General features: G+C 41.6%; 1 protein-coding gene across 3 annotated transcripts in view; it reads right to left on the reverse strand.

Annotated features, from left to right (window-relative positions):
• Positions 1-15,812, reverse strand: part of CADM2 (cell adhesion molecule 2) — a 522,633-nt gene that overhangs the window by 148,715 nt on the left and 358,106 nt on the right. For all 3 annotated transcript variants that reach the window (XM_077342354.1, XM_077342352.1, XM_077342353.1), the window contains one exon: positions 5,306-5,476. In XM_077342354.1, the coding sequence (XP_077198469.1) occupies positions 5,306-5,476 (171 nt within the window). The remainder of the gene's footprint in view (positions 1-5,305; positions 5,477-15,812) is intronic.

A 15,812-nucleotide genomic window follows, 5' to 3' on the forward strand; every position in this document is an offset into this window, starting at 1 on the left:
GAGAGGCTGTTCCAAAGTCTGGGGGTTACCACAGAAAAGGCCCTCCCACATGTCACTACTCTTTGCACCAGTAAGAGAGGTGGAACTACAAGAAGACTCCCTCCTTTAAATCTCACTGTTCAGGTAGGTGTATACTGGCGAAGGTGCTCCTTCAAATAACCAGGACCCAAACTATTTAGAGTGCATTAGAGTAATCCGGTCTGGAGGTTATGAGGGCATGGATCATCATGGCCAAGTTATCCCTAGCCAAGAAAGGCAGAAGCTGATGAACCATTGGAAATGGAAACAGGCCATCACATGAGTCTCAAATGTCAGTGATGAATCCAGAAGAACACTCAGATCCTGCATCTATTCTTTCTGGGGAATATACACACTGTCTTCATTTGTATGCAGTTTGTAACCATCTGTGAACCATTTTATTATACTTTGGTATAAAGGATGTTAGACAAAAAAAGCCCCTATATTGGTTAATATTTCATTAGAAGCAAAGCATATTAGAGCATAATCATCCATATGGCAAAGTGTATAATTGTACATTCACCCTTTGATCCCAATACTCTTTTTGAAGATAAAAGTTTGGCAGCAAATGAACCTACATGATTTTGAATTATTTTGCATTTAAAACATGGATTTTTTATTTTCATTCATCATTAACCTAATTGATCTCATTTAAACATGCAAATTGTGGCAATGAACTTTTATGCTAGCAGCTATTCTTTGGTCCTTATTCTAAACATCTTCTAGGTTGCATTTGTTTCTAGCATTCATTAGTTTGAAAAATAAATACATTTTTTTAAACATAATAATCCATGTTGATAATAATAATTAATCTGAATTAGAAACTACTCCAATATTTAAGAAAGACTATTAGATTAATTAATTTATATATATATATATATATATATATATATATATATATATATATATATATATATATATATATATATATATATATATATATATATATATATATATATATATATATATATATATATATATATATATATAATTTTTCTTTGGTGTGTTTTTTTACTACACATGGAAACAGTTGTGATAACTGGAAACATGCTGTGATAACAATTTAATTGCTTTTGCCTGATGCTACCTCAAACACTGGCTTCTTAAAAGAATAGCAAGCAACTTTTCAATTTAAGACTATGGATTGTATTTATACTCTTGACCATTTTATACTTTAGGCTACTCTTAAATTGCCCAGGAAGCATATGGAGTCAGAATATGTCATTTTTATGTTTGGGGGGCATTGAGCTTTGTAATGATCTTAAGACATAAAAACTCACTGAGAACCAAGGAAATAATTTTTTTTGTTGAATATGTTTATGTTCTGACCAGGCATTTAATGTATTTGGTTGCTGGAGCTGTGCATTATAGAAGGCAGAAATGCCATCATGTTTAATGAAGAGCATCACTGTAGTCACCAAACAAGAATTATTTCACATCTGTAATGTCTAAGAAGTGCTATGAGTCTTTGTTATTAACTGAACTCATTGACTTTTAAAATTTTATTAGTTCTTAAAAATTGTCCTTCTCGCCACCCCAAGTCCAGAAGGGTTCCAGAATTTATGATCTCACACTCTTAACAATCCTGTGGAGAGTAACTGCAATTTAAGTCCATTGGAATTGTTATGTGCATGTGGGGGGTGCTGAAATATGCACCAGTTCAGCTTTTATTTGTTTTGCCAGTTGCAATCAGTTGACAGATGCAACCCATTTGGGCCTCTTTGGCTAGAATTGCAGACAGTTAACAGAAGCTGACATTGCTGACCCACCATTATCTGGGACTTGACTTCAAACCCCCTTCTGAAGAACCTTTTCATCATTGCTAAGATGCCACAAAGTTTGCAAGGAGGGTGATAAGTAGCTGATCAGTTGAGAGTCAGGTTCTGAACTCTTACCCTGGAAACTTTGCTGCGTCATAGCTGACTCCCACTGTCATTCGAAGAACAGCTGCAGCTTTATACATGAAATGAACTCACTGGACTTAGAACTGTGTAACTGTCTTTTATGATCACATTGTCTAAAATTGCTGTCTCCCAAAAAGTTTCTGATCTCTCCCAAATAACTTTTCTATGATTTCTTCCAGTTTACTTTTACATCTGAATGGGGTGATATGACATAAATACAAACATGTATGGTTCAAGACATATGCTGTTTAAGAACAATATATGTAAATCACAACTGAAAGTTATGTTTTGTGGTAGAAGGCAATTCATTAATTTTCCAGCACTGGTTGTATATGATGTACCTGGCAATGTCTTTTTGCCTCTGAAATCTTGTCACACAGGCAATATTTTGCAAAACTGGCAACGTCAATATGTTTACACTTGCTAATTCTGCTCTTTCTACAGAATATGAAACAGACAACTAGTTTGAATTATAGGTAAGATGTTGAAAACCAGTAAAGAGAATCTTGCTTCCCGTTAATGATGTGATCAGAATGTTAAACTGACTAGTTCAAATTTCCATTCCACCATGAAACTCACTGATTGAATTTGGGCTAGACATTCCTTCTCAAGCTGATCTACCTCACAGTATTGTGCTAAGAGTAAAAAACAGGAGAGTAAAACCATATATACCACCATGAGGTCATCTCAAAAAGAAATGATGATATCATAATACATGGAGTACAATTATGCGTTCTCAGTGGTCCCCAACCCCCGGTCCGGGGACCAGTACCGGTCCGCAGATCAGTTGGTACCGGGCCGCGGCTCCTCCTCATCTTCCTCCCTGGCCACTGCCTCAGGGGCTGCCCTGCCACTCACCTTTGGTGCTCTCCAGCAGTCGCCATTGCTGGGGCTCCCCTTCAGCGTGGCACTGCACAGCTGCTGCTGGCAGCGCCCCCCAGTGGGCACCAGTGCAAAGTCAGGGGCGCCAGCAGGAAATCAAGTGGAGCAGGGGCTCAGGCAGCGATGTCCCTCGGCAAAAGACTACCCCCCCCCGAGCCTCAGTAAAATTGTCAAGCGTTGACCGATCCCTGGTGATAAAAAGGTTGGGGACCACTGTTCTATATTGATGAAAGTTAAACTACATTTTGTTACATGTTTTAAAAATCATTATTTTTGTTATTACAACTTTATATTCATAATTCACACCCTCTTCTCTCTGTGAATGCTGGCTGGAGTCCCTGCCAATCTCTTCCTGTCATCTCATCAAGAAGTTGGGTGCTCATACACAAACCTGAGAAGATGCAGCACAGAATTCCAGTGCACCTGACATCTCTAATACTTCAAATGAATAACAAAGAACACCTGAGATGCCAGGGGAGATGGAGAGAAACAACTGTCAGTTCCTGTTATCCCTCTTCCTCATCTGGCCTAACCTATCATGCCAGCCCCGAACTGAGCCTCATCCACACAGTAATTGATCGATGGAAAACATCTAAAGCCTCCAGTCACCTGCCATTATCTTCTGCATCTCTTCCCTTCCTCCTCATTCCTTTGCTAAACCAAAAAGCAGCATATTAGAATAATGAACAGAAACAAATTTCATTTTTGAATTTTAACTATTTTTTTACCTGATATCCTTATGTATCTCTACAACTGAGAAAATTCAAGTGAACATACTGAGCAGGAATTATTTAAATGAGCTGGATAAGGAGGGTGTGTCCCTCTATGTGTACATAATTAAAGTCTCAATTCTCCAGGCTTTTTTCCCCTTTAATAGTGTTTTGAACACTTCCTTTGTTTAATATGGATAAGAAAATACAAAGAAATGTATGTAATCTATGGAAAGCCTATAAATAAGCAGAATAAAGGATTATATAGGTGGCCTTAAGTGGCATACCAAAGTCATATTCACACAAGCCTTGGGTAGACCATGATCAGACCATGGGACAAGTTAAATCTCCAGCTCCCCCAAAGAGACTTCCCTTCAAGGACTTAATGCAGAGGACTAAGTTCACAGTGTGACCTCTATCATGTACTATCTGTTTTTATGATAATCATGTTATCCCATCAAAGTATTTGAAGGTAGAATGCCTTGAACTGGTTTAAATCATTACTCATAGATTGGACTAAAAGGCTGCTGTTAAAGTTCAGCTATCTTCAGTATGGGAGCTGACTTAGGCCCATTATGCACGGCCGCCGAAACGGTGATTTCGGGTCACATGGAAAACGCGGAGGGGGAAGAAGTGAAGCAAACCACTTATGCACGAGACGCGACGGCGGCAAAACCCAGAGTAACCGATTATGCACGCGTCGATCCCAGCACCGCTTCTGGTTGCACCCCGGTCACCCGGAATCTGCACTTTCTTCTGTGTTTTGCTAACGCAACTTTTTTGGCGGCATGAACCGAATCTGCAGCCGGCTGCAGCCGGCACCATGCGTTATTGGTGATTTTAGTCACCGCCATTCCACCCCGAATGTGCGCTATTCCCCCCGTGCATAATGGGCCTTCTGGGGCTTCATAGGGCACTTTCTTACCCCCCAGGTTATTCAACACTATTTAAAGCCTTTAGGAGTAATCATTTGTATCTCTGTCAAGGAAGGACTTTGTGTTTCCCATTTTTGATGATATTCAGCTGTCTCATGCTGACAGTCAAGAGCCTAGGACAGCATGATAGAGGCTCATGGAAGCTGTAATCCATGGACATCTGGAGAGCCACAGTTTGGCCACGCCTAGCCCAAGGGTTATACTAGATAAAACATTGCTGCTGGAGATGCAAGTTAATAACTGTTAAATTCCCTCCCACCCTGGGTATAAATTTTCATACCTAACACCTGCTAAAAACTACAAGCTTTTTCCCTCTAAATTGCTTCTACTTGTCTTTCCCTCATACTCTGGCTATTGTCACACTATAGAATCTCGAGGGGGATTTTGACCAACAAACTTATACATCATTTTATCTATGAGTTGCTAGGTAAACAAAATAGTAATAGCCTTTTAATCCAGTTAACCTCTTCAAGATACTTCAAAGTGGAAATGTATCATTCTCACAGTACATTATCCTAATAAAATATTTTTCCAGACAAATTAGAATTATGAAATCTGACACATTTATATGTAGAAATAGGAATGAGTCCAAATTATAATGTTAATTCTGAGATGAGCAGTCTTATATTTTAATATAATTTTTGTTCAATGGACCCCCTCATATGGGAAAGTGCTAAATTTTAAAGCTTTTTCTAAAAAATAAATAATAAAATTGGATACACGCCTGCAAACTGGGTGTATTTTTTTTTCAAAAACTACTTTTCTTTTCAAAAATTCAAATAATTAAGAAAACTTTTAATAACCCAAAGCAGTCTTGTACATGATAGCAGATATAATCCATGCACATATTACTTACAGTGTATTTCTAGAACTTGCATTGCTATCTGAGGTGTGGAGTTCAATGATTCATGGTCTACTCTGCAACTTACAACTGCCCCATCATCACTCCGATCTGCTTTGAAATTCATTGTGCTGCTGACAGTGAATGTTTTCCGATTTGCATCCTCTTCTTTTACATATTTTACATCTGCAAAAATAAAGTTTGCGATAGTTTAGCTGTATGGTTAGGGATGTTTAATGCAAAAAAAGTCTAGAGTACATGAAACCATGTTAAATAGCAAATGACAAATGCACCTTCCATCATGTTTGCTCACTTTTTCAAAGCAAACAAAGTTCTATTTCCAGACATGCTATTATTTGTCTTACAAAACTACCAATGCTGTCATTCCCAAATGTACACAGACACAGATGGGAAAAGCAATTTCAATATCAACTAAAAGGCAGAACTGTCAGAATGAGATTCTGCTCCTCATTATCACTGATGTAACTAGATTGCAATCCAAATATTTCCCCCCTCAAGTCCATTATAAAAACAGAATATCATTTTTTTCTTAAATCATCTTATTAGGGTTTTTTAACTCACACATTTCTGAAGCCCCAGGCCAGAAGAGAAAAAAAAATAACAACAAAGGAATATATTAAAATGTCAACTCTTAGCCTCTTGTATTAATGATTTTGGAAGCCTCTAAAATGAAGGTAGAAGTTTGAGGTCTAGGAAGTTAGAAAAAAGAATTCCCATAGCTGCTTATCAAGTTTAGTTTTCTGAATTAAAAACTCACAGTGTGATGAAGTATGTTTTCAGTATGGGAAAAAGAAAAGTGACAAGGGAAACTGGCCTATCTCTTAAAATTATATTGGCTAATATACCGTATTTGCCGGCGTATAAGGCGACTGGGCGTATAAGACGACCCCCCAACATTTTCACTCAAAATATGGAGTTTGCCGCCGCCGTGAGCCCAGTGGGGAGGGGAGCTGCCGCCGCTCGCCGCCGCTGTGAGCCCAGTGAGGGGGAGCTGGCGCTGCCCGCCGCCCGCCGCCCGCAGCCTGCCGTGAGCCCAGTGGCTGCTGCTCGCCACCGCTCGCCGCCGCTGTGAGCCCAGTGGGGGAGAGCTGCCGCCGCTCGCCGCCGCCGCTTGCCCAGTGGGGGGGGAGCTACCGCCGCCGCTGCTCGCCGCCGCTGCTCGCCCAGTGGGGGGGAGCCGTTCGCCGCCGCTCGCTGCTCGCCGCCACTGTGAGCCCAGTGGGGGAGAGCTGCCGCCGCCCGCCACCACCGCGAGCTCAGTGTCGGGGGGGAGCCGCCCGCCGCCCGCCGCCCGCCGCCGCATCCAGACTGAAGTGCACCCGGCGTATAAGACGGCCCCCCCACTTGGAGGCATGTTTTTGAGAGGGAAAAAGCCGTCTTATACGCCGGCAAATACGGTAAGTATCCGGGGCAAATGATGAAGTAGCAGAGACAAAATACAAGAGAAATGTTATACTGATACGATCAGGCTCCCAGATTCAGAACAACCATTTATTCACCCTTCTCACAACAGACACCTCAAAATCAAGGGGCATTATGAAAGCAATGTCTACAGGATTTTCATACATACACATGTACAAATCCTACATTCATGAAGATATATGTTGATAAGTAGAGATAGGCACAAACTGGCTCACGAGCCAAAATTCCGCCCCAACTTGGGCCAATTCAAGGCTTGGGAAGTGATGTCTGGGGAAAGTGCACTCCCTGAACATTTACCGAACTTCAGCATGTTTGGTTCAGACCTTGGGGGCTGTTTGGTCTCTCTCTGTGGGCTCAGCTGTCTCCGGCTCTCTCGTGCTATCCTTGGGCTGTGTGAGGAAGCCTGTGACAACTAAGACAGCAGAAAAGAGGGGGTGCAATGCCCTCTGAGAGGCACTTCATCACCATGTTTACCCCTCTAGTTTTGCTCTCCCATCTCTGAAGTGGCAGGGGGCAATCCCAGAGCACTAAATGAAGCCCTTTTGTTGGCAAGCTCCCCCCTTTCTCCTGGCTACAATTCACTGTGGTCAGGAAAAAGGGAAGAGGGAAGTTCTTTTCTGGGTAATCTCCCTTTCTTCTGGCTGCAGCTCATTGTAACTTGCCAGACTGGTTCTGTCTTGGGCCCATTATGCACGGCCGCCGAAACGGCGATTTCGGGGCACATGGAAAACGTGGAGGGGGAAGACGCGAAGCACACCGGTTATACACGGGATGGGGCATGATGGCGGCAAAACCCAGAGTAACCAATTATGCACATGGTGATCCCGGTGCCGCTTCTGGTTGCGCCCCGGTCACCCGGAAGCTGCGCTTTCTTCCGCGTTTCGCTAACGTGGCTTTTTTGGCGGCATGCACCGAAGCTGCGGCCGGTTGCAGCCGGCACCGTGCGTTATCGGTGATTTTAGTCGCTGCCATTCGACCCCGAATGGGCGTTATTCCTCCCGTGCATAATGGGCCAGGTTGGGGTTTGGCCTGCCGACTACCACAGACCCCGAACTGAGCCACGTTTTTTGGTTTGTACCCAGCTCTAGTTAATAATCCTAAACAAAAAGGTTCCTTAAAGGGCAGCACATTTGCAGCAACAGTATAAATCATCACAGTTAATCCTTCAAGTACCTAAACCTATTAGTAGGTTTCAATGGACTCAACAAAAGCACTAGGAAGCCCTTCATATTGCAATTATGAAGTTATATCTGAAACAGAGCAGATATGTGTCTTTCTTTACCCTGTTCTAAATACGGCTGTAGTTAGGAAATCATGAAATTCTAAACAGCTATAATTCCACAAACATTCAGCACTTAATTATATTTTCCAACTTGACTGAGGAGTCAATCCAGAACTAAATAGGGAGACACATTTATTTCTTGTAATGATTTTTAAAACATTTAAAACAAAATTGACTTTAACAATTTTTGAAGATACATGAGAGAAAAGTTTTGATTTGTTTGTGTCTAGACTTTAGTTTCTACAAAGCTGTATTAAAGATGCTGAAATAGAACCTGGCAAGTTTACCTGAAAGGAAGATCGCCCTGTAAGACATTATTTTAAATACATTAGATAGATAGACAGACAGACAGACAGACAGACAGATAGATAGAGACAGAGAGACAGAGACAGAGACAGAGACAGAGACAGAGAAAGAAAGAGAGAGAGAGAGAGAACGCATTACCCAAACCAGCTTATATCTCTTCTATTTTATCTTCGCAACAACCATATATGGTAGGTTAGGTTGAAAAGATATAGTTGGCCCAAGGTCACCAGCAAGATCCCATGGCAGAGTAAATTTGATATTGGGTCTCTCAGATCCAAATATGAATATTTAACCACTGCGCCACACAGGCTTTCATGGTGGGACGAGTAGCAAGAAGCTAGGCTTGGGTGAGCAAGTCACTCAGTAGTTGCTGCCAGGTCTGGTTTAATGAAATCTTCCCTCAAAATTCAAAACAGCCTTGGAAGGGCCCTGTCCCCTCCATTGCCTCACTGAATCCAAGACTTGAAACATGGCAATACTGCTATGAATGATTGGCAACATCCATCAAAAGCATTTGTTCCTTAAAAAGTGCAGTTTCTATTATTTTGGGGAGGTTTAACCAATCTCTAAGAGCCTCTTGTGGTGCAGAGTGGTAAGGCAGCCATCTGAAAGCTTTGCCCATGAGGCTGGGAGTTCAATCCCAGCAGCCGGCTCAAGGTTGACTCAGCCTTCCATCCTTCCGAGGTCGGTAAAATGAGTACCCAGCTTGCTGGGGGGTAAACGGTAATGACTGGGGAAGGCACTGGCAAACCACCCCGTATTGAGTCTGCCATGAAAATGCTAGAGGGTGTCACCCCAAGGGTCAGACATGACCCGGAGCTTGCACAAGGGATACATTTAACCAATCTCTATTGTATTTAAAAGAATATTTGATATCTTTCTGCAACCCTGGGGCTTTTCTCAGGATTGTAGAAATATCTGTTTTATCCATAGTTCCAGTTTCTGGATTTGGCCATCTGTGAATGTGCAGTTTGCTATTTATTTACAGAGTGTGTCTTGAATGCATTGCCAAACAAAACAAAACCAATTTTCATGATGCATTCTCTTCCATCTAGAACCTGAGTCCTTGTCTGGGGAAACTTTTCATTGCACTTCCCTATTCTCAGTTAGCTACACAGGCTTATTCATTAAGAAAGTCCCTGTGTCTTTTCTTGTGTTTGCATGAAGGGAGCCAAGCTGCCTATCTGTGGCCCCCTCCAAGGAGAGTAGCAGTTATAATGCTCCTATTTATTTATTTATTTATTTATTTATTTATTTATTTATTTATTTATTAGATTTATCGCTTGACTCTCCCCGGAGGCCTGAGGTGAGTTACAAAATATAAAACCCCACTAAAACCATATAATAAAGCATAAAAACACATCATACATCATTCCCCACCTAGTAAACAAGATGCGGTAAAAACTCAACTCACATCTACATTTCCCTCAGTAATCTCACTATAGGGAGGGGGGAGGATAGAGCATGCCAGATAGACTTCGCTACTGCTGCTTTAAGGGGGGCCAGATCATCTGTGCGGCCCAGCCTCATCCCACGACCTGGCGGAAGAGCTATGTTTTGCAGGCCCTGCGGAACGCTGACAGCTCCCACAGGGTCCACAGCTCCTCCGGGAGCTCATTCCACCAGGTCAGGGCCAGGACCGAAAACGCTCTGGCCCTTGTCGAGGCCAGGCACGCTTCTCTGGTGCCGGGAATGACCAATAACTGGACAAGTCATTCATGAATTAAATAATGCTATGTTTCTGTTGTATCAAGCAACTGAGTAGAATTAAGATTCAGTGTAAGTACAATAAGATTCAGTATTTCAGCTTCTTTAATACAGCTATGTAGAGACTGAAGTCTAGACACAAACAAATACTTTTGCAAATCTTAAAACAAGCATAATAACTGTTGCATCATTCAGTAAGGCATTTTAGTAGGCTAAAGTTCCATCCTTGTACTTTGTTTTTCTTTCTTCCAATATTACATCTCCCAGCAACCTCTGTTGTTAATAGCCATTACTACATCTAAGAAACCACTATTTCCCCTTCTCATATTTATAGCTCTCATTTTTATAAAACCTGTTAATCTAATCTAATGATACAACCAATGACTATCTCTTCCTATCTCTAGATACACATTTGTCCCCATCAACAGACAGATGAAGATAATAAAGATATACTAATCATTAAGACTACTTTCTAACATTACATAAGTCTCTGGTAGTTGGATCTGATAGCCTGTCTTTCAGGCCCAATCTCTGCAACCATAAGACAGTTTGTAGGTGTAAGATCAAATTTTCTCAATGATTTTGAGAGGGGACATAGGGCCATTCTGCACAACTTAAATATAGCCAAAGTCTTACCTTTTGTAAATTCTATTAATTTAACGTTCCGCATGATGTCATAAACAAACCGCAAAAGGGCTTAGAGGGAAATCTAGAAAAGTGGATTCCCCCTTTAAAAAACGCTGCACTTCTGAGCACAAGCTGTAACACATCAGCGAAAGACATGTGCGTTTTCAAAATAGCGGTAGAAAGAATGTCCCTCCCTAGCTCTCGCCCCCGAGCTTCTAGAGACACGATCGCCATTTCCCCCCCCCCCTTAAACCAGCGAAAGCAATGAATAAGTGAGGCTTCTCCGGCTGAAGTCCCTTCACAAGCTATTCAGAAGTGCTTAACAGTAAAACAAAGCTCCCTTCTGCAATTGTCTTTAAAGTTCCCCAGCACAATACAGCTCCCTGTTTGACACTGCCTGTAATTTCGGCCAGAAATTGCACCCATGGGGGGGGGATTTTATTTTTTTTGGTTGAAGAGCGTGTAAACGATTAAGCATCAGTTCCTACGCCAGCAAACAAGGTCTTGAGACATCGAATGAACAAATACTCGTTGCTACTGGTGTTTTTGGTTTTAAAAAAAACAGTTTTTAAAGAGAAAGGGGCTTTTCAGGAGCATGAACACAACAGTTCATTGGCTGTTCTGTTTGATTGACGGCCAAGGGCGGGAAGAGGTGCAGAAAAATATCACCTCCTTTTTTGCGATTCCGGCGAGACCGGAAACCTGTGGGGAATGAATAGACCACTACTGGGACTTCAATATTCCACTAGAATTGAAGGTATGCGGAATGATCAATTTCCACTATTAAATATAGCATTTCTGCATACTGTAAACATTTAGCAACATTGATCATTGTGCAGAATGGCCCTATAGTGTTCTCCTTTACACAAAGCCCTATTTTCCCACTCTCCCAAAGGAATAACAAATTTTGGTAACCCCCCCAACAATATATATATATATATATATATATGTGTGTGTGTGTGTGTGTGTGTGTGTGTGTATCTTTCTCATTTGTGAACCCTCATAGGGCTATAAATGTGCTTCAGCGATTTATGATTTGAGAAGTACAGCAACATTTAATTTAGCTGTTTGCAAACTCTCTTTCAAGCTTTTGTTTAAGTGCTCAAATTCCCCATTAGTTTGTGCATAATACAAAGATGATCATCTCGGTATAATATTCTGTTCAGCAAGGAAAACACCAGATTCTAGCTATGTAACTGAATGTCATTGTTGGGAATTATTTCTTGAGGATTTCCAGTGCTTCTAAAAATGATAGAAATGTAATGGTTGTACCTTATGATGTGAAAGCCACTTCAGACCATTTACTGAAATAGTCTATTAGGGTGAAAGTACAGCAACAGTTCATCGGAATAGTCAAAGGTCCCACAATGTCAATTACTACCTTTTCCCATCCAGCATTTGGAAGAAGGACTTGGATGTACCACTTCTGTCTTATTCAACTGGCAGGTAACAAAGGCTTAAATAGTTACTACAGTTTGGTAATCCTTTCCCGGCCCCCAGTACAGATCTCATACTTGCTGTTTGGTTCTGACAATCCTTTGATTTGTATCATGAGTAAGATGTATTAATATGGATTGCAGTTCCTCTGGCATAAGTAACTGGGGCATATGTCCCGGCATTCAGCCATTCTGTAAAGGAAATGCATTACATATTCTAACACAAGGCAACCACACTGGATTGAGTCCTTTAAAATTGTCCGGCCATTTTGTCAACAATTCCTGCAAGCTTTGCTGAATTAAACATGCTAATCAAGTATTTTGGGATTGCTCTAATGTAACTGCAGGAAGTATGCTTGTAAGGGGAGCAACAACATCTACACCACCCTCCTGTGGGGTGACTGGTGATGGCAAAGGTGTGACACAAGCAATCAGCTGTCATCTTTTCACAATATCAAAACTAGTTTGTACACCTGCCCAAACTTGAAGTTCACCACAGAAACGTAGTTTGCAGTACATTTTGCATACCATGAGGTAAGGCTCAAGGGTTTGTATATTACTTGGAGTAGGTGCTTGTTAAACCATTACAACATAGTTTGAATCAGGTATCAGGCCAGCCAATAAAACTGTATGTCCCAAGAACAAAAGTTCTATTTGCCTGAATTTGCATTTAATCAAACTGAGCTTCCAGCTTTGAGCACTGAAGCATTTCATACAGGTTGCAGGTTATTTTCATGCTCTTCAGGAGTTTTTCCAAATGCAGTAATATCATCTGAATAATCTCTGAATAATCTCATAAGTAAAGCAGAAGCAAATCCTTATGGGACCCATTTAAAACAAAATAGTCGATAATATGCAATAAATGCTGTAAGATCTCTGTTCCATGCAGTATAACCTCGTGATGTGTGCTCTACAGCAGTGGTCCCCAACCTTTTTATCACCGGGGACTGGTCAATGCTTGACAATTTTACTGAGGCCTGGGGGGGGGTAGTCTTTTGCCGAGGGACATCGCCGCCTGAGACCCTGCTAAATTTGCTTTCCTGCCGGCGCCCCTAACTTCCCGTTGCAGCAGCTACGCAGTGCCATGTTGAGGGGGAGCCCCAGCCATGGTGACTGCTGGAGAGCACCAAAGGTGAGCCAGCAGCAGAGTGGCAGGGCAGCCCCCGAGGCAGCAGCCGGGGAGGAGGACGAGGAGGAAACCGCAGCCCGGTACCGACTGATCGACGGACCAGTCCCGGTCCCTGGACCGGGGGTTGGGGACCACTGCTCTACAGCTCAAGGGTACAGAAACATTTTTGCTCCAGAGATTTCAAGTACTTCTTTTATGTGTGGAAGTGGATGGTTGTTAATCACAATGGGTTAGTTCAGTTGTCTTAAATCCACACAAAACTGAATGCCTCCATTCTTCTTTTTCACTATCATTATAGGTGAAACCCACTAAGATGAATCAGTGTCTTCAATTATGTCCTTCTGTACAAGTTTCTTAGTTCTTGAGATCCAGCCTGTCTGATGGAGAATGGTAACCACCATAGCTTTCATTGTACAAGCATCAGTTTGTTGTATTTTCACCTTGTGAACAAACCCCTGAGCACAGCCAAGTTTCTCTTCAGCAAGTTTCTCAGTCACAGCTGAGACTAGTGTTTGAAATGTAGTAGTGCTTGTTTGAAAAGTATCAAAATTCTGGAGGTACACCATGCACCCAAACTCACCTGTCCAGACAGACAACCTCATGTAGAAATTTGTTCTCTTAAATAGTTTAACAGGTGTAATTTTGGTTTAGTAAGTGGCATGTTTTTAAGCTAATGCACATGCACTGAATCAGGCAATATACCGCTGAATCAATATCTAGCATTAGTACAATAGTCTGAGACTTTTTTTGAGGCTGCAGCACAAATGGTAACAGGTGTTCATAATTTCCCCCTCTGCAACACATAACCCTGATTTTGTACCATACTCAGAATAGTAACGTCACTTGGATTGCATATCCTTGCCATTTGGATGGTGACAGAGCTTTGTAATGTATGTTTGTATTTTAAATCAATAGCTGTATTTTATTTTAAATCAATAGCAATCAAACTCCCTATGTTTGTATTTTAAATCAATAGCTGTAATTGGGCAGGGGTTTGTGGGTGCTTACTCTATTTTTTGATGTAAGTACGGGCAGGGCTGTGGATGGAAGAGATCTCCTGAAAATTAAACAAGCAATTGAAGAAGAAAAACAAGCACGGAATGACTACAGCAAATAAAAGCAAAGAGAAGTTTCAGTTTGAAGCTTCAAGGCCGACTTATTTAAGAAATGAAAGAATATTACAAAAAGATTGCAATGAAAACTCACATGGACAAATGGAACCAAAAACACTTGTATAGGCAATATTTGATAGACATAGAGAACTAAGCTGGTAATGAAAACACCTGAAAGTGTTAATTTAACGTCTAACTATGAATACTGTGAACTTTGAATTTCTTTTATACATTTATTCAAAGTTTAAAGTTACAATATTATGCTAGAAGCATATCTAATCTGTATGTTTATATCTGTACTGCTGATCAATGATGGTAATAAACTGATTGGTTGATTGTAAGATTAGCCATCCCCTCCCGGATACGATAAAAGAAGGGGCGAGATCTTACATTTTCACACAAATTAGTTACTTGTTGTATATATAGCACTTTTAGGAGATGAGTTATCTTCCTTGCAAGAAAATTATTTTTTCCAACAACCTCACCCCCTGCAAAAAACAAAAACACCCAATCTCTGCAGCCGAACATGGCTATGTTCCATCTCTTGCATCTGAGGATCTTGAGCAGGCATGCCATACTTCCTCTTCCATTGCTCCATCCCAATCATCAAGCAGGGTGATCCAAGTTGAACTGGTCCAGGTGAGGTTTGGGTGAAAAGGGAGCTTGCCATATCTCACCTTCCCCAACTCTTACTTCACTTCCTTGTTCTACAGCTGTTCAGACATGCAGCAGTGACAGTGGAGACCTTTTTTTAAAAACACTTTTGTGCCTCCACTAGCTACCAGGGCTGTCTTTCCCATCAGAGCAGTACATACTACACAGCCCAGTTGCCTCCCAATTCATGTGCTGACCCTTATCCTCCTCTCACCCCAAGGCTTCATCATCCCTGCCACTCAGCATGCCTGCTCTTGCCCCCCCCCAACCTCATTGTCACCATTTGATGTGATGGTGGCAGCACTGGCTGCTTGGCTATGCTCCTTTATATAATGGCTTTGTTAATCCTCATACCTCTCCTCCTCTTTCTTTATTAGATTTATATCCCACCCACCACCAGTGTTCTGGGAGTGGCTAACAATTGTATTAAATACAACATAAAATTACATTGAAAACAATTAAAAGACTGCACAACCAAATCAAACTCCTAATGGCCACAGATGTAGGTTCACCCAGTTGCTTTGTGGAGCAATTTCCAGTGTTGTAACAGAAAGTGGGGAGTGTGTTGGGGGAGGCTCATTAGATGTATATTGAACAATGCACTTAGTAGTTGTGCTGGTCTCAACCAAAGATTTTACAAGCTCTATGGGATTGCTGGAGCTTTGACAGGGTCCTGATTTCACTCAGGAGCTCATTCCACCAAGCTGGGTTCAGGGGTGAGACCAGATGGATCTCTTTGGGGCTGGAGATCACCAGCCTGTTGACACTGCCTGAGTGTCAAGCCCTTTGAGAGACATACTCAAACAAACGATACCTAAGATACGCT

This window comes from Paroedura picta, chromosome 6 (assembly GCF_049243985.1).
Source record: "Paroedura picta isolate Pp20150507F chromosome 6, Ppicta_v3.0, whole genome shotgun sequence".
NCBI classification, from domain to species: Eukaryota; Metazoa; Chordata; class Lepidosauria; order Squamata; family Gekkonidae; genus Paroedura; species Paroedura picta.